This window comes from Scleropages formosus, chromosome 7, assembly GCF_900964775.1.
Source record: "Scleropages formosus chromosome 7, fSclFor1.1, whole genome shotgun sequence".
Classification (NCBI taxonomy): domain Eukaryota; kingdom Metazoa; phylum Chordata; class Actinopteri; order Osteoglossiformes; family Osteoglossidae; genus Scleropages; species Scleropages formosus.
In genome coordinates this window covers 23,118,935-23,142,716 of record NC_041812.1, presented here as the reverse complement: position 1 = coordinate 23,142,716, position 23,782 = coordinate 23,118,935, and the positions used below count along the sequence as shown (strand labels likewise).

General features: G+C 43.5%; 1 protein-coding gene across 1 annotated transcript in view; it reads right to left on the bottom strand.

Annotated features, from left to right (window-relative positions):
* Positions 1 to 23,782, bottom strand: part of LOC108926358 (zinc finger homeobox protein 3-like) — a 125,126-nt gene that overhangs the window by 7,970 nt on the left and 93,374 nt on the right. Inside the window, exons 5-8 of the mRNA XM_029253554.1 lie at positions 13,626 to 13,733; positions 4,801 to 4,937; positions 3,871 to 4,071; positions 256 to 379 (exon numbers count right to left, since the gene is read on the bottom strand). Coding sequence (XP_029109387.1) covers positions 256 to 379; positions 3,871 to 4,071; positions 4,801 to 4,937; positions 13,626 to 13,733 — 570 coding nt within the window. The remainder of the gene's footprint in view (positions 1 to 255; positions 380 to 3,870; positions 4,072 to 4,800; positions 4,938 to 13,625; positions 13,734 to 23,782) is intronic.

Below are 23,782 nucleotides of genomic sequence, written 5' to 3'. Positions count from 1 at the left end.
CTATATTTACAGGGTTACACTACAAATATCCTAAATGTATGAGCAGCTTAGTAGTGCAGCAGGTAGCACCGGTGCCTCACAACACCTGGGCTGTGCACTGATGTATAGATGGGTGAATGACTGTTTAGTGTAGGGTGCACATAATAGTTCATAATCATTGTTTGAGTATGTCGCTAGGAGAAAAGCATGTGATCAATAAATAAATGCAAATGTAACATACATATTTACTGGACAAAGTGTGAAGTGATCACCAACCTGTCTGCTTCCTTGTGTCATCCAAGCTTGAGCTAGTTACATTCTGTGAGGTATTCTGCCCATCTTTCTCCGGACTTGAGGCTGACATGAACATATTTGCTGGCAGCACCTCTGATGGTGTCACCTAGAAAATCAGAAAAATGGCCCAACTTTCAGGGAGGTGCATTAAGAGTGCCGTTTCTAAGAATGGATATACTGCATGCTACATTTGTCAGAATGCCAGCTTTTAATAACTTATTTATGTATTTAGGAATTTTTACACAAACGGAGGTGTATGTGTAGACACGTTTCAGACATTTTAAGTCAGCTACACGACCTCAAAATGCTACATACTGAAACGTTACAAAAAAAATTAATACTTATGTTGCAATAGTGACAGGCTGACATTCATAGTGATAACTGACTGCAAGAAACAACTTATCAAAACAAATATCACCAAATGTATCCAATATAAATGTAACACAAGGCAAATTATTATCTGAGAAAGTTTAAATAGAAAAAATAAATAAAAAAAAAAAAAAACAAAAAACTTCTTTTCAGGTAGCCAAGAACATTGCACATTTAACTGTTACGGCCCTTAGAGTCACAACAGTACTGACTTTTACATACGCAAAATATTAGCGTTTCCTTTCAAATAAAAATCTTTGGAGTGAGCTTTTTATATTTTCTTGCTTAAACAATACACCTGCACATACTGAAACAATTACATGAATGTTTTGCATTGTTTGATACCCATAGTATTTGCATTTATATTACTGCCAATGTTGTGTCATGTGCCTTCTGGTGCTGAAGCCAATTAGAGGGATGGGCTCAAAGACCTACCTCAGAAAAATGAAAAGCTTATTAGTGCACCCAATTAAATCATTTTTACTTGTAAAAACTGGTTCCCATTTCTTTGGAAAAGGGCAATCCAAGCTGATACTGTTATAAAAGGAAATGCATGCTGGGTAATTTAACTGTCTATCGAGACAAAAGACAGAGGATAAAAAGGCCTCTGGGAAATGAATGCAACAGAAATGTGTGATGTAAGCAGACGGGCAATGTGCTCCTTTACAAAACCCTTACAGATATGGCACATGTTTAAAAATAGCACTAAAATAGAAACCGTGTTTTAAACGCTATTTAGAAAAATACTGAAACAGATGCAACGACGTAAAACACAAAGAAATGCGCCTCAGGAGTGCGAACAGCCACTAGTACTTTTTTCCCTGTTCTCGTTCATACACCTAACTTATGGACTTCCTAGTATCTTTTAGAGAAAATGAAAAATAATTTATTTCGTGATACAAAGGATGACCAAAGAAATTAAAGCAATTCCTGCAAAAATTCAGGCATATACCAGAATCAATGCCCATAATAATCAGTGATCAAGACTGGAAGAATTGGTTTCAGTCTATTAACTTGCCAACAGAACAATCAGCTCACTCCCTGCACTGAATTTCAATTCACTCATGCTCCTTTCGAGATGCTTTCGTAAGAAAACATAATACTGAAATGTCCTTTTCATATATAACTTAGAGAGATCTTTCATTTGAGGGAATCAACACTTTCAAATATTGGAAAATACAAAGTGTATAACAGATGAGACACGCTATGTATTTGCTAGACCCTCAGGGCTCAGGTTTTCACTGTAAAAATGTGCCAAAAGACAAAGGCTGCCACAAACTTGGGTGTAAAACGACCAGACAGCAGAACTAGTCATGCTGCTCTCTTGCGAGGGCAGAAACCCTTTTCAGAGTCTGCACTCTCAGTTTGCTGCGGTCAGAGGTTGAGTGGGATGGTCGAAAGGCGATTAGCACAATCAGACATTACATAGAGACAAGGAAGAAATGCAATCATTTCCTTCCCCTTCTGATCGCTTCCAAACTAAAAGGGGCCAGATGAACACAACTAGCGCAGAGTGAGACCAAATCTGAAACGCCAGTGATTTACATTACAAAGTGGACGGATTCTGGACAACTGCTTCATTAAGCACTGAGGCAAGCACCAAGAGTACCCCAAGGTCACATTTAATTTAGACCACCTAATTGGCAAACATAGTTCAAAATGGCTATCATCTAGCGGACTCGGAATTAATGAAGCACAATTACTTTCATTGCCCCCATCTCAGACCACCAGAAAATGAGACTCAGAGATGGAGGGACTCGGCGAGCAGCAGACGAAAGAGGAGAGAAAGCCCATTTCTATGGGCTGCAGCAAGAGAAAGTCACCCATTTCAGAATTCATTAGGCTCCTCTACAACAGATGAGCGGAAGGACAGAGGACCTTTCAATTTATTTCCATTTGTGATAAAAAGTGCTGGTTTTACTGCGCATTATATTAACTGCTTCTGTCTTGCTATTTGAGAAAGCCTCGTTGAATTTGCTCTGCTAAAGAAACATACCGCTGCCTTCCACGCTGATGTGCTTGCCATTTGATTTCTGGTTGTGCAGAGACGTAAGTGTGACGAGACACGAACACGTCCACCCTGTGATTGGACAAGAAATTAGCTCGCCTTGTGTTGATCCACAGCTGCATGTGATACCTCTCTTTTGCTAAGCTCACAAATATATAGTTGATAGCTGTAAAACACGACATTTTTTTTAAACAGAGGTAAAATTAAGAAAAAATAGAACTCTCAGAAGGGACATGGAGTAGTCATTAGGGAATGAAATGTGGCAATATAAAGGGTGATGTAAGAATTACAGGAAAAAATGAAACTGTTTCATAAATTGCCTATACAATCACCAATGTTAACCCTAACATTTTGTGCAAAAAAATACTAATAATGTCTTTTTGTATTTGATGCCTGAGAGTATATCCTGAAATCCCTGGAGCAAATTTTGTATCTCCAAACACAAAGAACAGATCCCTCAAGAATTTTGGAGATGGAAATATAATATTGACAATTTGTGTTATGAAGTAGAAGAAAAAACCTGAAAGTGTGGACAAGCATCCAAGTCAATTTAATAATGAAATGAATCAATGTTTTAAACATTTTCTAATAAATGAGTGGTGACAGAAGGCAAACTACACGATATTCATTAAAAGAGAGCACATACATGGAATATTATAGGCAGAGCTGTAAGGGTAGAATGTCAAACCGAGAGCCAGGCTTTGAAATTACAGCGGACTCACAACCAGGGCCACAAAACATATTGAAAACCTACAAAAAAGCAGGAAAGAGGATTTTATATTGCTTTTATGGCAACTAAATGCTAACCACTAAGGAAAATAAGTAATACACTTCTCATATCTCCAGCATTATCAAGAGCTGAATTCTTCACATGAGCAGTCAACTTCCAGTAGCAGTCCACTTCCAGTCTCATGGACACAGGGGTTTAACAGACAAACTCATGGCATTTCTAACCCCATGATGTTCTCATACTGTTCAGCTTCTTTCTCTTATTGTATGAAGAATGAATTACACCCAGCAATTCCACATCCAAAGTTCATGGGATCAAAAATGTATAACAAGAAACATACTGTGAGCCTCTGACATCCATGATACTGAAAAAAAAGACAGGCTGCTGTGATCACAGACAGAGACCATAAAGGGCAAAAAGTTACAGTTGTGATTACACATTGATACACATAATAAATAAATACTTGACACACGCAGACACACGTACACACCGTGGCAATTAGCTTGTCCACGCAGTCAGGTGCCACACTGTGGAGATGCGTGAGGTGGAACTGCAGGTGGATCTTGTTGTTGAGCATATCCTGGCACAGTGGACAGCGGAACATGGGCTGGACAGAGTGTTGCGTCATCACGTGCATCTTCATACGGTTCAAGTCGCTGCTGTTGTACTTGCAGTAGGGACATTGGTACAGCTAAACCAGGACGAGTGAAACAAGGATTAAGAGTGTTCCAATGTATCTCCCCTCTTTGTCTCTCTCGTTTAACTCCCTGCATCTGTCCTTATCAGGTTCAACACTCTGGTGATCGACTAGACAGTCAAAGAATCTGAACCTGATACCGATAGGATCTGATCACTCCCTACGCCCCAGCAACAGCACTGTGCTCCTCCACCTCTGGGTGCTTAGTAGTCCCACTCACAAGGGTCCAAAACTAAAAGTCTGTAAGGTCTCGAAACCCATATGTCTTTAAGACTCATTTCCGTTCCGAAAACTTGCATCACAACATCTGCCACGATCACCTTTGCATTTCCTATTAATTCTTACGTGCCGTTACTTGTGTAATAAGTGCAGGGAAAATGGTGGTATTGAACAAATGAGCTGTGCTTCAACAATCATGTCTCTATCTTTAACTCTTTGCCTGCTGTGAAATGTCTTTGTGTTTACTCTGAGTTGTACGTCACTTTGAGAAAAACTGGATAAATAACTGCATATATAAAAAGCACTATAGCTGAGAGGGCTTTTTAATAGAAATTCCTCTGGAATACCCTGTGCCCCACCTCTCTGAACAGGTATTTCTAAATCATTACAAAGATTAACTCAAATGTTGGTTAATCTAAAAGTATTTTGCGACAGTTTCAGGCTGTTTAACTTCAAGAATGAAATCTTTTTTTTTCCCCCAGAGATTACAGAAGAACCTCATACCTGCTCATCAGCCACCTTGTCAGCTGTTTTGGGACGCTTAGAAGTTAGGGGGCTCTCTGTTCCTCCCGATCTTGAGGAAGGCCGTTTCAATGGTATCGGAGAGTCTGTCTGCTCCCTCTCCACCTGGTCGGCTGCTCCTGCAGAGGGAACACAAGAAAGCGTTACATGGATCAAACCCATGGGACTCCGGGTAGATGTAAGTCATTTGAGTCTCTGAGATAAAGGCCTTCATTCCTAGAGGATGTAGCCACTCTGAGCAAGGAAGCCACCGATCGGCAAAGCCCCTTTACCCCCCAGCATGCAGTCTCCTCCTTTCCTCCCTTGAAAAAGAAAGAAAAGCATAAGGGGGTTAATGTGGGAGCTTTGACTTAATGTCTGCATCGATGTCTGATCACTGGAATATAATGCTGTGGAAGAGACTTCAAGTCAAAACATTTTGCCACGTCAAGTTGCTTTAGGTTTTACTTACTCTGGAGACTGGTGTTTGAAGTAACGGCTGTGTTATCAACAGGGCTGAAAGATTCACTCGGCTTTAGAAGAAGCAATTGTCTCCCGTGCAACTTAAGACATCAAGGTAAATAGATCCACATCAGTCTATAAAACCAAACTAACTTGGACTGGTATTTTTCTAAACCCACAGCTGTCTCATTTTTTATTTCTTGTATCAGTCATAGGTTTCCTTTAAAAGTCATTTCATCTTTTCTTTTTTTTTAAGAAATTGCACCAGGTATGAAACAATGTGGTATAAGAGTTTACTGTCTGTGTACCACAGTATAATAACAAACAGCTTTGCCAACAGACAATAACATTCGAATGTTCATAACCTCTCATATCTTCTGGGTGACCAGAGGCAGTGGTGAGAACCAAGATGTGTGTGGAGATGGTACCTCAGACAGAAGGCTCTGCTGTTTGAAGTGTCTCACTGTCCACTGCTATCAGTTCCCACAAAGAGCCCACACATAAAACTCATTTCAAATTCATTTCAAATAAAGGCTCTTTCAGACCATTATCACATAAGAGATCTTATTTCATACTCCTATAGCACATGCTACCAGTGAAAGGGTTAAACAAACTTTTACTTAGATTAAAAACTTAAAGTTTCCCTGTCATTGGCGAGCTCAAGACATTTAATATTATTATTCATTCCAAAAAGGCACTTAAATTACTTTCGGGGGGGGGGGGGGGGGGGGGGCACTTAAGGCTGTGCTGTATGGAAATAGGTGCTGCAGTCAGAGAGGAAAATTAGGACCGCTAGCTGGAATTTGGAAATGATGAAACCCAACGTACCTTTCAAGTCCCCAGTGGAAAGGCTGACTGATGGCCCGACACCCTTCCCTCCTTTATGCTTACACAGCAAGCTACTGGCAGCACAACCGGCCACTTAATTGGAGTTTTTCTAACCAGCTAAGCATGCGCTTGAGTCTCTGTGGGCCATGTGGCCCGCCTTCACACTGCAGTTTCAGCACCTTCTCCCAGTCGGCCCGGGCACCACCCCATCAGCGTAAAGTACAACACTACTCTGTAGCGCTCGTACAAAAGAAAGGAAACATCTCATTTGGACACTGTTTTGGAGGAGTGGACAAACTGCAATGTCAAAGCTAATTGGAACACATGATAAACACTCACCTTGGGCAAAGTGAAGCAGAGGCAGGGAAGGAGCAAGGTGTTTGATTTGATGCAGTGCAGTACGCCTCATAGCCCAAGATGGTGAGAGAACGAATTGTCGGCCAACGCCTTCACGTCTTCGAAGGAATTCTCTATTTGTTGTTGAAGCCGGGAGTGTGTCTGCGGCACCGAGAAGGCTCACAGCTGGTAGGCAAAACATTGCCCTCCACTAAGCCTTTAACCGCCTCGACTTGCTCTAACTGCCAACCAGAGCTCCCATTTCCACTTTAAAGTGAAGCCAATAAAGCAAGGGATGCAAATGAAATGGAACTGCAGACAAGCGGGGGCGCGGTGAAAGAGTCCGAGAACTTGAAGCAGCATTTTAAAGGGCACCGGCAGCGCAGCTTGAATCCGGCACTTAAGAAGGCGTTTTACTGGCTCTTTGGAAGGTCATAAAGAGTTAAATTTGTATTCATCCATTCAGTGCTGGAAAGTTGAGCTCTGACGAGAACGGGGGGTCAGGAACGGGGCTGGGGCGCAGGTTTGGCCGCCTTCACCGAGCTCTGACTCCAGACATTAAACCGTCAACTCTAATCAGGGCCGGAGCAGCTGAGCTCATTACACAGTGGGGGTTTCGCTTCCTAACAGCTGCCCGTTGGATCTCCCACTGAAGAAGTCTTATTAAGTTCCGTCAGCTCCAATCCCATTAAACACATCCACCAATAAACAAAGGAAACGTTAAACAAAAGAACCTCTCGTTTGGTGCAATTAACCTCTGTCAACCGTCCTCTATACTCTTTGCCCGTTGAAGACCATGCCTCTCCATCTAAATCTGGTGTAGCTGCCCTTCTTTGTCCTCTCACTAGATGTGCACTGGAGAGGGGCCCTGCCAACCGGTACACTACTGTAATCTCACGAGCTCACACTATACACACTGCTGCCACCGCCGAAGGCCTTGGGATTGAATCTATCACATATCCCGTCGACTTTCCCCCACACCGATTGCCTTAAGAGCCTCTTACCATGTACCATGTATCTAGAGGAGGAGAGGGCTATGAAAAGCCTGGGGATGCTGCAGAGGGCTGTTTGGTTGAGCTACTCAGTAAAACACACATGGTGCACCTATCTCCTCTTTTAATTTTAAAAGTATTTATAATGCCACACAGCCTGCTGCTAATAACATTGTGGCATCACTCTGGGCAATATGGTGGACCAAAAGCAGACCGACTCTATGGATCGCACAGTTGGGCAGGTACTTCAGGATGGGATCCATCCTGTGAGATCCAATAACGCAACAGAATATCGTTTCACATCACTCGGTTTCCTTTACCTCCCGTTTATCGGGTTTCACATGCGCGCTGGTTTTAGCACCACAGGAAATGTTGTCATTAAACAACACAGTGGATTACATGTACTTGCTGGAGATATTTTTTACACACCTGAAATATGGGATAAGTGAGACCATGAAGCATCCCAAGCGCAAAAATTTTCACTGTGGTTAGATCAAGTCACCATAATGTTCATCCTAAACATGTGACCTTGGTTAAATTCTCCAGAGTCTACCACCCATTTTTTAAATACAGGCCTTGCAATGACAACAAATGTATTCTGACAGGATCAACGAGTGGACTTTCATCAACCCCCCAGAAGAGGAAAAAAGAGAAAATAGTGAGTCAATTAGGTGATTATTAATTCATGGCCCTTTTCCGTAACTGAGGTCCTTGGAGTTGTGGCGTCCCGTAAGTGAATTGGACTTTGGCACCTTCCATCACCTACTGCAGTATGGATGCATTACTCAAACTGCCAGCATGATGTTGCTGAAGCCCAGGGGTCTGCGGGCCCATCGGGGACAGTCGAGCTTCTAGCAATAATGAAAATGCCTGGCGACCTGAGCGACCGAGCGTTGGGCACGATGTCAGTGCTGCAGTGTCCTTGTGCTGAGAAGCTAACTCGACGGTGTAAGGAAAGGTCTTCGGAAATCGGGAAACCCTAACGGTTAGAGTCTCTCCATCCTGTTCTCGGACTGGACTGACTTGATCAACTAGCTGCCTGAAAAAGATCAAATTAAAACAAATATCCTTCTTTTCTGCACTCAGTAACATAGTGCGCGTGCAAGTTATCCCTTAGTGAGAAAAAGCACATTTCATAGTCTAATAGTATAGGCCATCCTTTTTAAAAGTCTACATAACAATAACTCATTAACAAATTATCTTTTTTATTCCTATCTTTTGTAATTGTTGCCCAAGGTGTAGTCCTGAAAAATGGTTTTCCATTTCTCAGGTAATTACTGTGCCTCAATTAAAATGAAATAATGTAAATTAGGAAACCATAAACCAATCAGATATCACACTGAAGCTCAAAAAGGTTCAGTGTCTCTGGTGTAAAGGCCAATCTTGCTCCAGTTTCGAAAAATGCACCTTCACTCTGCATGCACACTCGTTTTTTTTATAGGTCAATAGACATATCAGCAACTTAAAAGCATTTCAAGTGAAGAACTGTTTTTAAACCAATAATGCTGCCACGTGGGAGGTCACCGTTACATATAGAGTATTCTCCTCAAGAAAATCCAAAAACATGGAAATTGTACGAATCCTTTCTAAAACAAACGAGAATGTGATGGTGTATTTAACTCAGACAAAAGCAATACTAATATGAAAAGTAAAATGTTACTGCTTTTCAGAGACAATGGTTTACACCTCCTGTCTTATCTGCTATTAACACCACAGGATACTGAAGAACCATTTCTAAACTCCTAATTGTCACAGGCAAAAAAAGAAAGAAATTACCCATTATCAACAGAAATGTCTGATGTAGCAATGCTTGTATTACATCAATTTGCATATTTAAAATGGATGGAAAACTTAAAAAGAAAGTAATTTAAAAAAAGTGAAGACACGTGTACTGTAAGTGTTGCGATGTAAACTACGAAATCCTCTGATGGATCTCCAGTGGAACTGTCATATTTGAAGAAATAATTTTTATATTGTTCTGTAGAGCATGTAGGAAAGTGAGGTAATAATGAATTTGTCATTGCTTGAATGCTCTGGAATTTGCATTGTGAGACATCTTTGGTGGGGAGGGGGGTAAACTATGAAAAGCAGAATTAAAACTTAACAAAAATGTTATTTTTATCAGAGAAATATGAATTTAACTATAATATCAGCTGCGTTATGTCGCGTGCTACAGCCCTGCTATAGCAGTGTGCCACATGCAGGGGGCGCTGTGGTACCCTGAGCACAGAGAGCTTCAGATTCATCTGCCCTTCTCACCCTCAGAGACGAGATGTAGCGCCCAGCTACTGGGGACCCATCCAATCGCAGAGATTCTAAGGAATGAATAAATAAAGAAAGAAAAAGAGAGCAGTCCAATTTGTCTGGCTGCAGTGCCGGTGTCAGGAGGCAGATGACCTGCTCCATAATATAATTTTCCTCTCTCCCTCTCTCCATCGGTTCAGTAATTTGAGAGTCTCTGCTGGTGATGAGAATTAAGGAGGGGGAATTATTCATAACCCTTGATGCGGACTGCTCCCCACCCCCACCTTGATTTCTTCCCCCCGTATATTTATGTTAAACATGTGAAATGCTATTGTAGCCATTCCTGCTCTCAGTAAGGTAAATCAACAATCTGTCTGCCTCCATCTGTGCCCCACCTCTCTCTCACCTTCCTCCGACACACAAATGCACGCACCTGTATGCATGCACAGCGACACACCGCTGCACTCAGAGGCTACATTAACAGTTCCTATTCCAAGATGCTGATTTTGCTCCCATCGCTGGGTAAAAACGCTCCATTTCACTAACGCTGCCGCAGCTACGTGAGCAACGCATAGAGAGGGCGAAAAGGAGGAAGGAGGGGAAGCAAAAGGGGAAAGAAAAAAAAAAAAAAAAACAGCTTCAGGCGAGCTGTTCATACATATTTTATAGCCAGCATTAGAAACAACCCCCTGATTGCTTATTGGGAAGGTGGCTAAATTGTGGCTTCTACCAACATATTTATTGTTTAAATAAGTAATGATTTCTGTGCAGAGCCCAGACTGCAGCCATTGTTTTCTGAGTCTCCAAACAAATAGTTAAAAGAAATGTGCGCAAGCATCTCACCGTGCCCGGCTTCCGAACATCAGGTGATGCTGCAAACAACCTCTGAGAACAGCACGGTTAACCCCAGCACAAATATTTTGATTTTCTTTGTCTAATTATCGTTAACAAACTTCAACGTTACCATTTTTAATGTGTCTTCTTAGTAAAAACTGCAGATATTAAGCAGAGCGCGCACCAGCGGCCTCAGCGAAATAAAAGCGTACGCCTTTACGCAAGCGCGCGCACAGATGTGTAAGAAAAAAGGGGGAAGTGTAGCAAAAGGCAGCGGCGTTTGCAGTCAAGAGTTTAGCTAATATTTTCACAAAAGTACACCGAGTACATCTCAGCGCATGTCCATAAGCAACCATGATGTCAATCATGAAATAAAAAGCGATAATAATGGTCCACTCTAACTGCTGATGCTGTGCTGCTCGCATCTCAGCAGAGGCAGGCTGCCGTGCCTCCTTTTCCTTCTCCTCCTCCTCCGCCTCTTCGAGGTCCTTTATAGACATCAAACAGCAGCGCGGCCCTGCCAACAAACGCACTCGCTATTTTTAACCAGGCACCTCTAATAAGCTGCTGAGAACCTGTAAATTTTTCATACATAAGCACTTCTTCCCTTTGTGAAAACACAGAAACACACTTATTTAGTGATTAGCTAGTGACAGAGGGGAGGGGAGAAATTGGGTTTGCTTCTATTAAACTGCATGCCTTTCAGAAAGGGAGCGATGCTAATGGCAGAGCCGCCTTCCTGCGCAGCACAGGTATCGGTGAATTATTAATCACGCTGCTCATCTTAATGCTCTATAAAGTGCCTCATTTTCAAGTGTCAAAAAGTACTTTCACAAATGTATAGTTGTCATGTCAGAGTCTAAAAATTTCCTTTATATGAGGCTGGAAGTATCTGTAAATCATTTGACTTCAAAGATTCAAATTAACTTTCCAAAATGAACGACTCCGTTGTGTTTACGCTCTAATCTGCTGGAGATGCAGACGATAAGACTTGTACAACACAATGTCTGTATCATGCCTTTGTCTGCATTTGTAATGAATGAATGAATGAATAAAACTTTATTAATCCCAGAGGGAAATCCTGCTGGGTTGCAGCAGTGTATAGTGTACAACATGCATGCACACATACATATACTGAAAACAAATAAATGGATAAAAGTGAGGTAAATGAATAAGTTTGGTATACATCCATTCCCCAACGTGCAAAACGTTGGTATTTGTATGAATTTTCACTTTTACGAACCCACTGAATTCATACCTTTAAGTGTGACTTACAGTCAATATTTTCCCCAGATACAAAGTTTCCTTTGAAATACGAAGCAAATTTTAGCAAACTTGTTCGGTCACCGCCACATTTTGAATTGGCACCTACCAGTCCATCTCTTCGGTGATGAGCATTGTGGGATGAACACCGTATTAGTCTGTACTTTCCTTCAGGTGGTTGCCTGCACTATGTCTGTTCTGTGTGACCATTCACTCTGAAAAACCAACTAATCTGAGTCATTCACTGGACTAGTCACCTTTTACCTCTCACTTTTCCTTAACCAGCTAATTGCTTGATTGTTTATTATGTTTAGGATAATTTATGGTAAAATAGGAGTAATTGTTCACATTTGTATCATTTGTGTAATACAGTATTTCTTCCTTTCTCTTCACCTTACATACAGAGATACAGTAATGTACAGCGAGTGCAATACTTTATTGTATTACAGTGTCAGTATTGTGCTAAAAAGTTTTGGGGAACTTTACTAATTGTATTATTTGGTGAGGTAGGAAAATGTTTTTGTGTATTTGGCTTTGGATTGACTTTTGGGTGAACATGGGTCCCGTTTGGAGACAGTGAAAATTTTTCTTATTCGTCTTAAGAATTTCCGTCTAATTCCGGGAATGAATCAGGTTCATAAGCCGAGGAATAGGTGCGCTCTGCGGCCCTGCAGACTGCCTGCACTATGCTATCCAGGCTAACAATGTTGATGCCACAACAGCGCTAACACGTACAGCATGACCAACAAAGACAATCAATACTACGATGTGGGAGATTCTACATGTCAGCAGGAGCAGCTCGGGTGGTATCTGAGAGAGAACAAGGCACAAATCGGAATCTCACCCCCAAACTTTGCACCCATGGGGCCACCGGTCACATGTCAGTGCTTAGAAAAACATCTCTTATAGACAAAACATGAGTAACACTAAACAAGTAATCACGTTTAAAAATGAAAATGCATCCACAAAAGAAAACTTGAAGCTTATTCACAGAATCTACCTCCCTTAAGTGCATCTCAATAGAATGTTCCCGGGATGTCTCAGCTGTCTTTCAAATATAAGAGCGGTCTGGGCACTTGGATGTATTTATTTTGAGCATATTTCAGGATACAAGCTAACTGGACTGGGGTTCATTCAACTATTCAAAAAAAAAAACAAAAAAAAAAATTATCAAAAGTTATATAAAAATCAAAACCTGAATTCACCTTTTAATGAAGTTATGAAAGGTAGGCCGATTAATCTGGCACACCTGGTAAGTCAATGTATTTTATTGTTAAGGTCCAAAGCCAAAATGTAAATATGTGGATGACCGAAGTGCAGCATAACTTTCCTGTGCTAGAAAAATTAACATCTCATCTACGTGACAATTCAGAGAAATTCTGGAATATGTGGACACACTTCAGGAGTTGTGAAAAAGTGCAACCTTTTGGCCTCGTTTCATGTACGTGAACGTATTTGCGATCTCTCAGCGTACCGTCTCTGTGTCTATGTTGCCGTGACCTGGTCATGTCCTGTTGATAATGACAACAGCTATGACAACTGACAGGTATGTATAGCATTGCATATAAGCAGGGACTGACTACAAAGGTGCCGCAGACCCCACAGCTGATAGGATCACAGGGTCAGCCCAAGGGGGGGAGGGGGGTGCTGCACATCACCGGATGCAATGAGATACACAAGTGCGAGTAGCCTGTGAGGAGAGAACCAGCAAACAATCTCCAACAAACCTTTCCTACCAGAAAGGAAAGTTCTTAAAAACAAGTTACAGGTGTTCCAAGAAGTAAAGAACCATTACGTGCAGGCGCCAGTCAGCTCTTTCCATTGAAAAATAAAGAATCTGTAATGCCGAAATGTCTATCCACAGCTCACCTGTACCTTTGCTGGGCTCCTTCTCCCCCCCACTGTCGCGCTCTTTGGTTTGGTCCTCCTGGAGTGCGGCGCCCTCGCTGGTGGCCTCCACATCCTCAGCCTGCTCTCCTGGAGGGGAGGAGAAAGCAGCATGCAAATGAGCGCTCCAGCTCCACGGCCCCCTCTTAAAGGGACGGCAGCACTTCCTTAACGTGCAGCGTATACAGTGCAGCGCGGTGGCGATCGCCGTTGCGGGTACATCGCAAAGTGGGAGGTGCTTCCTTTTCACCCCTTGCCATCTGTTTTGAATAAAATAGCACAACCCGAGAGAGCATGTGTCAAATTTTACATTTTTGTGTTTTGCATTTTGCTAGCATTCCCATTACAGCAGAGAAGACCATTAGCAACATTGAATGACAATGTTAAACTGCCAGCTAAGGATCCAGTATAAAGTGCACTACAGACCTGTATCTAACCATGAAGGATGGGGTCCATTTATATAGAGTAACCACCTAGACCCAACCATTCATATGTAAAGTCAGCAAATACCTTTTCCAAGACAAAACAGACAAACAGGAAAAAAACCCTTTTTTTTTTTTCTTCAGTGAGCTCATCATCATTTAATAAAGGCCCCCTCCTCTAAACAACCGCCAATCCACTTACTTTAAATTAGGGTTCCAAATAATATTTTCCTACCTTCCATTAAAGAGCACAGGATATTCTAAACAACATTAGAAACATTTTAAAATAATATACCCAAACCTTAATATATGTTATGTTTGTCCAGTCAGACACAGAACCAGCTGTCCGCTACATTAGAACCCTTCTCTCAGACGCCAGCACATCTACAGGACCCGGCCAAGGCTCCAAACACCTAAAGTGAACTCTAAGCAAAACAGGTTTAAAAAAAAATGACAGGAAATGGACAATAAAAAAAGTATTTAAAGCCCTTTATTATCCCCAGTGACTCCTAGCACTCCCTTTGCCGATGAGTTTGTTTAAGAGCAGTGCAGTAAACACACGGTACCATCGATTACACAACAGTAAACTGCACTGTAGTCAATAACTCTTATTGGCTACTACACAAGTCAGCTAATTCTTGTCAAATGTACTTGAATGTTCTTAGAAAAATACTTCCACACGCTGAGCTCTTTACATCAGGTTATTGAAATATTGACGATGCGGCAACAGAAAAATATCCTGTTCATTTATTTCTTCTCATGGCTGGAGGTGCACAGAGAGAGCCCCGCACCTGCCCGCGGCTGCAGAGCCGATGAAGAATAAAAGGAATACAGCATATTCAACAGTTTTGACAAGTTATACGCTCTCTAACGCTCACGGTCTGCAATGGCGTTGTTTCACCTTGACGGTGTCTTGTCACTGAATACAGCAGCTGTCATATTAATGTGTCCAGCTGTCATGTTAACGCTCTCCAGGGGGCTTCCTAAGAGCCGACGCACACCGACCCACCCAAGGCTGCTTCAGTTTATTTCTCTGCAAAAGTGTGTTGTATTTCCCCTTTTTCTAATGCACGAGGGGGGGGGGGACAACAGTTAATTGCAGAACTGCGGTGACTTTAAGTGGAATGGATCAATACATTTATAGCCTGTCCTCAATACAATGGCTGATGATTAAAGCCAAACCAGTGCAGTTAATGAAAGGTCAGTGCAGGCGCAGGAGCCTCGAACTGAAAATGTCCCGAATGTGATACGAGGCCATAGGGCCAACACAAAACCTTCTAATAACACATAACAAGACCTTTGAACCACAGACAGATATCATGGGTGAAATTTTTTATCTGAATGACCCTATACGATAATATTGAAGGTTTCTTTTCGTCCAACAGCTTAAAGGCCTCAAATGAACACGAAGACTACCTAGAATCCTTACATTTATTCATTCACTCATCACACACTTTTCTCCAACGTGACTTACATTGTCAAAATACTTTCAACGATTTACCATTTATACAGCGGGGTGATTTTTCCTGTATCAGTTCAGGGTAAGTACCTCGATCAAGGGTACTAGAGCAGGAGGGGGCATTCAAACTTGTGACTTCACGAGCCCAAAGGCAGAAGCTCTAACCACTGCGCCACCTGCTGTCCCTATATAATTTATATAGTTCACAGACAAATATTTAGACGATGGTGTTTTCAAAGAAACAGAGGTACTGGTACACTGGTCAGCTGGGTAAACCGGACAACTGAGGAGAAGCAGGAAAGGCGGTGCGGAGCCAGCATGCAGTGGTGCCCTGCCGCCCATAGGTGTCACCCTACACAAGCAGCGAAAGCCAAAGGCCCTCTCTTTTGCATAGTCGCGCGCTCGCACTTTGAGAAAGGAGGGAAAAAGCACAAACACAACGAGATCAGAAGTCAGAGATGAAGTGTGTGTGGACAGCAGACTCAGCTCTGACAAACTGCCACTTAAAGCACTAGAATCAGCTTCACAAGAGAGCTATAAACACCATCTCCCTCTAACCATTTCCCAACAAGAACAATTATGTTATTTGTTGGTGTTACATCAACGCTTGTCACAAACACACCAACAGGAAAATAAACTGCTGTTGGTGAGCACTGCGCTCTCCAGAAGAGGCTCCTTGGGAAGGATACAAAAGTGGAACAGCCAGCGTCCCCAAAGGGCAAGGGAGCCCAAAACGGGATGAGGATCAGGCACCGACGAGCGCGGTCACGCTCCTTAGGCCCGTGCCTGGTGACCCAGGGCGGAGGAGCGTGCGGAGCTGATGGCGGCTGCCCCCGGCCCACGGCGACTCCGCTTCCACTGCAGACACTGTTATTACCATAAGTGCTGTTTTCATGTCAAATAGCAGACTGACACACACATACATCATTCTGTGGTCCTCTTCCGTATTTAATACTAGACTGGGGCTCTTTGTTTTTTTTTTTTTTTTTTGTGAATCACAGCAATGTTATTTAACACCTCACGGTCTCCCTGCCTTCTTTATCTTTAGAAATGGCTCAAACGCCCCCAGCGACTCCTCCTGGACACCCTGTCACCCCCTTTGCCGTATCAAAGCGAGGCTCCCTTCAGATGGAACAGTGTAAAATGAAAATGACAGGGGGTGCTGCGGACAATGGGACACGGGCCCCTCGCTGGGGGGCTTTAATGCGCTGTCCGCTCGCTCCCAATATCAGCAGCCCTCCCTTCCCTCCGCCCCTCCTTCTGGCCAGAAAACACACACCTCCCGCACCCCACAGAGCCTGCGGGCTATGACTTGCGACGCACTGTCGGAGGCCTCCTGCGAGGCCGACGCCTTTCCACCACAGCATCCATCATTTGTTCTGAGCGAACGCGTCACCGTAGAGCCATATGAGACACATTTCAGCAACAAAAATCACAGAAATCAAAGTTCGCATCAGCATCTGTGAAATGCACCGTTTTTTTAAATATATTTAAAAAGCTCATTAACATTCCACCAGACATAAAGAGCCTTGTTAATCATAACTCTCTATATGGCGTTTTATAAAATGTTCATAAAAGACACGGTAACTGTTTTCAGACATTTAACAGACAAAAATTAGGATTATTCTACTGTTGTGTTTTTTTTTTTTTTTTTTTAACTTTTTATTTGGTTTCATTTATTTTGTTTTCTGCCTGCCGTCTGCCAGATTGCTAACGTGACCGTGGTACGAGAAGCTCCTTTCCCTGCTCACCCGGCGTCTACAGCAGTCTCACTGTGAGTCCACAGTGCAGGTTCACAATACACAGAGAAAGTGCCCACTGTTCACATCACGTTGAACAGAGCACTGCTCCCGAGACTCTCCAGCCTCTTCGCAGCAGTTATTATTATATCCCCTTTGCCCCCTCAGCTTACCATGAAAGACCCAATGTGACACCCTTCCGCCACGCCACAAATCAGCTCTTCGAAATGAGCTGCAGTTCAGCTCTGTCCAGTGTACACCGTCCCCCATAATCATCCCTTTGAAACCGGTCCTCATACACCTTTGTTCTTTGACACTGGATGGCGTGTACAATAGTTTTTAGCAACTGTCACTATTCATATTTGGGTTCATTTACAAAAAAAATCTGTATAAATACCAGTAATCTGAGCATAGTGAAACAACACTGACTGATGACCACAATTATTAGTGTTGCCGTCATCAAGGCCACCCTCATCACCTTAAGACAGGGAACGTCTTTCTTTCTTGCTCATGAATCTGAACCCGAGCTGTCCCGTAAAGCGAACTTGCAGCGTATTCCGTGATGTTACAGGGTCACAAGCAGTGAGCATTCAGGGCCATTTCATCCCGCCGCTGCTCACATCAACAAACAACAAAGAAAAGCCATTAGACCGCCTGTGACAGATGCAAACATCTGTAGGCAGACACAACACGGCGGAAAAGGCTGGCTGCGCACTTTGCCGCCGCGCCGCGGCCCCGCAGCTTGGGCCGAGACCCACCGTCTCACCGGACGCCTGGGGGTCAGTTCCCATACAAAGGGAGCAGAGACGGCAGCATTCTCCTCCGTCTGCATCCATATCTCTCTCTCTCTCTCTCTCTATCGCCCTATCGCTCTCCCTCCCGCTCCATCCTCGCAATGGCTCACGTGTCTCTTGGGAAGAAAGGAGGGGCACAAGAAGCAGGGAAGAAAGGAGAGAGTGGTGTGCTGGAGCTGGGACCCAAGGGGGCAACGGCAATAAATAAATATATAAAACAAATAAATAAATAAAGAAAGAAAGAAAAATTTGTGTTCTGACAAAGGGCAATCAAATCAAGTCTGAAATATTCACCACCAGTGGCTCGGAAAATGCGATGGTGCGGTTGAGGCTGCCGTGGAAAACAACGCGAGCTGACAGAGCACACACACCCCTGAATATGCATAACCCAGAAAATTTATTGATTTTTCATTTGGCAAAAAAGGAGCGAAAAAAAAAAACGTAACCTGAAACTGTCAGAGCCCTTTGTTCATAGCTCATTTGTCCTGCAACTCGACCCTCCCGGTGGCCGAGTTCAGTCACACGCACGTGCGGGCAGCCAGGCGGAACGTAACACGCTGCACTTCAAAATCTCACACACACGCTCCTCCGCAGTATCCGAAGCCCATCGGGTAACTCTTCAGGACAGCTTTTCTCACACGCGTTCACATTTCTAAATTTGTCTGTATGTATTTGTCAGATCGTGTATGAAAAACATTACGTGTTTCCTTAATCACCATTGTTTGAACCACCCACTTAAAGCAAAGAAGGAGGCAATTTTCCGATGTCATTGAGATTTACAGTTTTTTTTTTTTTTTTTAAATAACCTCAATAATTAATTTTGATAAACAATCAACGTTTCGGTCATTTTTAAAAATTATCTCCCCGAAACGCTCCTTTAGCCTTCATATCTTCTGACGACGTGTTCGCTGGAGCCAGCAGCCTGTGCCCCGGCCGTGCGCGTGAGAGTCCATTAATGTGCACTTATCTGTTTACATTTGGCTTAAGACACTGCAGACGAGCGAGCTGGACATCGCAAAGGAGATCTCGGCCTGTCGATTTATCGACTGCGCTATTTGCATATCTTTGTAGCGCATCTATCTGCAGCTGGATCTGTCTATGAAGGTGTTGCTTCAAAAAAACACAAAATCAATGTGTAAAAAGTATGTAACGTCGGAGTGCTGTACGTGTGTGCGGCCTCCACCGTACCGAGCCCTACTGCATCGCGTACTCTGGATCAACTCTTCCTTCACCCAGCATGTATCCTCGCTGCTATTCTCTCCTCGCACCTCTGCCTCCCGGCCTCCAGGGCGCGGATTTCACATTTACGTTAATTCATTTATCTCACATTTTTCTGCAAAGTAATGTCCACTGGCTTACTGATTTACCCAGCAGGACAATTTTTACTATATCACTTTAGGGTAAGTAATTTAAACAAAGGTACGATAGCAGGAGGTGGGATTTGAACCTGGGTGCTCCAAGTCCAGCAGCGCCTGCTCTAACCACTGCGGCAGCTGCTGCCTGACAGCTACACCGCATTGGTACTTATACTCACACGCACACAAACAGTCTGAAGCCACCTGTCCCAAGCGGGGTCGCGGCGAGCCGGAGCCTAACCCGGCAACACAGGGCGTAAGGCCGGAGGGGGAGGGGACACACCCGGGACGGGACGCCAGTCCGTCGCAAGGCACCCCAAGCGGGACTAGAACCCCAGACCTGCCGGAGAGCAGGACCCAGCCAAGCTCGCCGCACCACCGCGCCCCCTTGTACTTATACTACACTTTATTATTACAAAATATTTATATTAATACAGAATCGTTACTACAATTAATTTTCAAAGCAGCAAATGACTAACAGGATCAATATGCTTTTCCATTTAATCCATGGGGACCAGGGAGTTTTCCGGGGACAGCTCTAACAGTAACACAACCGCACGCTGTCAGCTCATAGTACAGGTGTCCAAAGGGGCAGACAGGTGTGAGTGGGGGCTACCGCGGCGTTGCCCTGCCGATCACCGTCTCCTTGGGAAGTGAGCGGTGACGATGGAAGGTGCCGTACGGCAGCAACCGCCCCTGACGACCCGGGTGGCGAATGGCTGCCAGTCAGACGCTCACTCACCTCTACCAATGGCAGAGAGCTCCCGCGTGTGGCGCCACCTGCAGGGCTTTTACCTGGCAATAGGCGGTAATGAGAATACGAAAACGCGTGACACAGAACTGCGAACCGGATCCAACCTGCTCCTTCCTACAAAAGAACACAGAGCGCTGCGACACACTAATGCCTCCACTTACTCAAGATAAAAACCTAAATCCCCTGCTTCCTCCCATATCGAGACAGTTTATATATTTTTCATCACACCGAGTGATTCTTTTCTCCCTTTTCCTGTCTTTCCTTCCTTGCATTTCCCCCTTCCATTATTTGAGGGAAAAAATGAAAAGGTAATACCCTCTCTGTGTTTGTACTGGAGCGTAATGCGATTGCGTTGTCATTTATAGGAAATAATCGCAAACCTCTCTCCCGTTTTCCCGTTCAAATAAGCGTGAAAAATTAGCCGGCAACGTCGGGGGGACAACAAAGGGACGTTTGCAAACCGGCGCTGCACCCCAGCTTTGCTTCTCGTTCTATAAGGAACGCGGCCTGGCTGTTACAGTCCGCTGTTTCCAAGCGTTTTTTTAACGGAAAGTGGTTACGCGGTCACATGGGAAGGAACGAGTCGCTCGGTCCCGTGCTCTCATCTCCAGCAGCGCCTCCTCCTGTCCGCATGTTTAAGGACCCATGGCCAGGTGAGCACTGTGGGACTTGAACCTCCTAGAGCAGTGAGCGGCAATCAGAGCACCAGGCAGCAGAACAACTCCTCCACACACACCTGATACGTGGGTATGAGTCTCTGCCAAAGTAACAGCAAAACAGTGTCTACAGAAGTATAAACGGCAGAAACTAGTCTCATGTCAACTGTAAATCAGTTGTTTGAAATCTTGATGTGCTGCATGAGACACTAGACCCCTCGCAACCCGATTGCCTTCAATCTTAAGACTTAACAGATAAGTATTTTTCCTTACAGTAATTATGTACAATATTATCAAACCATCTGTTTTCTAATGTGATTAATATAGACTTAAAGTAAGACGATGCTCTCGTTCTTATTTCATTTGGTGATTAAAACCAAGGACGTCTGATTGCTTATGCTTGTTAACACCAAATAAATTAATAAACTAAGGGAAAAGGACTATTTCATATCATCATAATAGCCAGAGACTGTGTGACTGTTATTCATGAACAGGACACAATACACATAGATAGCAGGGATGGGAGATTCTTAGATATGAGGACACAGAATTAAACTTTGTTTGCAGGCAGGGCTTGGGATACCTGTGGTGTCTCTATACACACCTACCCAGAAACCAGCAGGGGAGTAAGAGCATGAGCTCAGAATCATCTGGGTTTTGGTAAGGCAAAGCATCTCTCCATCACTTCTAAGGGCAAAGCACAATGTAGCCAATACAGAATTCCGTAAAATGATGTGTAAAAATTCTACCTGTAATATAAGCTTTTACTCAGAATGTTATGCATTTAAAGCATAAAGCGTGATGCGGTTGCAAACGTTTAATTTGAAACTGTCTTTTCTGTAAAACCAGTAAAGAGATCAGCATCTGCATCTCAGATTTGTTATGTACAGTGCCCTGCACTAATGTTGGCACCCTTGGTAAATATGAGCAAAGAAGGCTGTAAAAAATTGTCTTTATTGTTTAACGTTTTGATCTTTTGTTCAGAAATTCACAGAAATACTCTGTTCTCATGGATATCAAACCACTGCAAACACAGCACAAGTTTATCCAACAAAAAAAAAAAAAAAAAATCTTTGTTAAATATGTGTGCCAAGGGTGCCAATATTAGTGGAGGGCACTGTATATGGTAACTAGTTAGTGAAAAAAGAAAAAGAAAAAGCATTTCTCTACATTTACAATAAGATCATTGTAGCAATTATGAATTTATCCGTTCAGATATCAGATTAATCTCAGGGTTTTGTCTCGTCTCTTATCAGGCCACGATAATCAAAAATGCTATCGGTGCACCAGTTTGGAGACACCTGCTCATCCACCCGACAGAAGTGTATCCCAGAGAGAGCACGCAGGACATCGCATCGCCATCCCTTCTCCTGCACTCCTCTTTGCCCCCTGCTCGTCTCCTGCGAGTCCCAATAATGTGCAGCAATGCCTCCTGTATTCAGCTCCAGCACTTAGGGTCAGCCATGTCAAGTGAGCGCACTTCATTTCTTTTCAATTTTCCACAGCACACTATTTGGGCTTTTAAATGCAGCCAGACAGACAGTGGAGGAGATTTAATCCTTAGCTGAGCCCCGAAATATCCGCACTTTAGAGCCGTTTACTGTGGTGATTTGCTTTTGCCAATGTCCCCCTTACTGGGCTCTGGCCTGGTGACTCTGCGACCTCCGGTGAGGAACATCATCGCTCAAGCGCTGGGAATCCAGATTATGCATTCAGTAGTCTTACACGATCATGGAAGTACACATTCAAATGAGAGACACACGCACGTAACGCTCCTGAAACAGTCAAATCAAAATATGTTCAAAGGCTAAACTCTTCACAGCACAGTATTCATTACGAGTTCCATTAGCACAATCACATGCTACCACAGCTGGTTAAATCTGGTTTAATGGTGTTAGGCGAGAAGACCGTACAGTGAGAGATCACACTGGTAGGAGTGGGACTCAGAAGAGAGGCTTTTTCAATAATAATAATAATAATAATAATAATAATTAAAAAAAAAAAAAAAAAAACAGCACTTTAAAACATGTTTCACACAACTGATGTCTGAGCAGACAAAACATTCTTCCGTGACAAACATTTACAAGCCTGTAATGTGATCCTCTTTGTGTGGGCCTATACGTGACTTTGAAGAAAACTTGTTCACGTCTAAGAAGCTCATTAGAAATACTCTGTCCGCTCTCCTACTGAGCATCACCAGAGGACGAGCTCGTGTCCCGGCGTCCATCCTGAGCAACATGTCTCTCGTAGGGTGTGTTACTAAATAAGCTTATTCATTGATGCAGTGCAGGGAACATTACAGGGTGCACGCCACCACATAATTCAATATTACTTTCTAACTTTCAGCGGAAACTGTTAGCGTAATGTCTAAGATCACATCAGCAACATTTGTGAAATGAAAGGTTAGCCGGGGCCACTTGTGCTGACTCCACAGACAGGCATGGAAATGAGTGGGTTGGCAGGAGCCTGGTCTAGTTCCGCCATTACGAGGGATTAACAATCACCGCTAATAGCGGACCCCCGGAGACTGGTCCTCCACCAAACCAGCACAGCACGCCAAACTACAGACTGCAGAGGTCTGCGCTTCTGGACGTCATATGAAAAAGGATGGGAGGCAGTGACTGGTGCGGCGTTAATTATTCGCACAAAAGGTACATGATGTGGACCGTCTGGGGGCTCAAACTCAAACGCAACAAAGTGTTCCTGCAGTGTACAAAGCACGTCTGTCACATTTGATGAAAACATCAACAAGTAAAGCAAATTCAGACAAAAGAGATGCACTTTGTATGAAACTAACAAAAGAGTGAGTCAGCTGTGTGACTCCCTGCTCTGTCCCACCATCATGTCCCCATTCGGTTCGCTCAGCTTCACAGCAGTCCTCCCGAGGTCCGCGGTCACGGCGCCGTTGGGTATGCTCTTATTTGTACGCCCTTCGCACCAGTGCAGTACTGCTGGAGAAG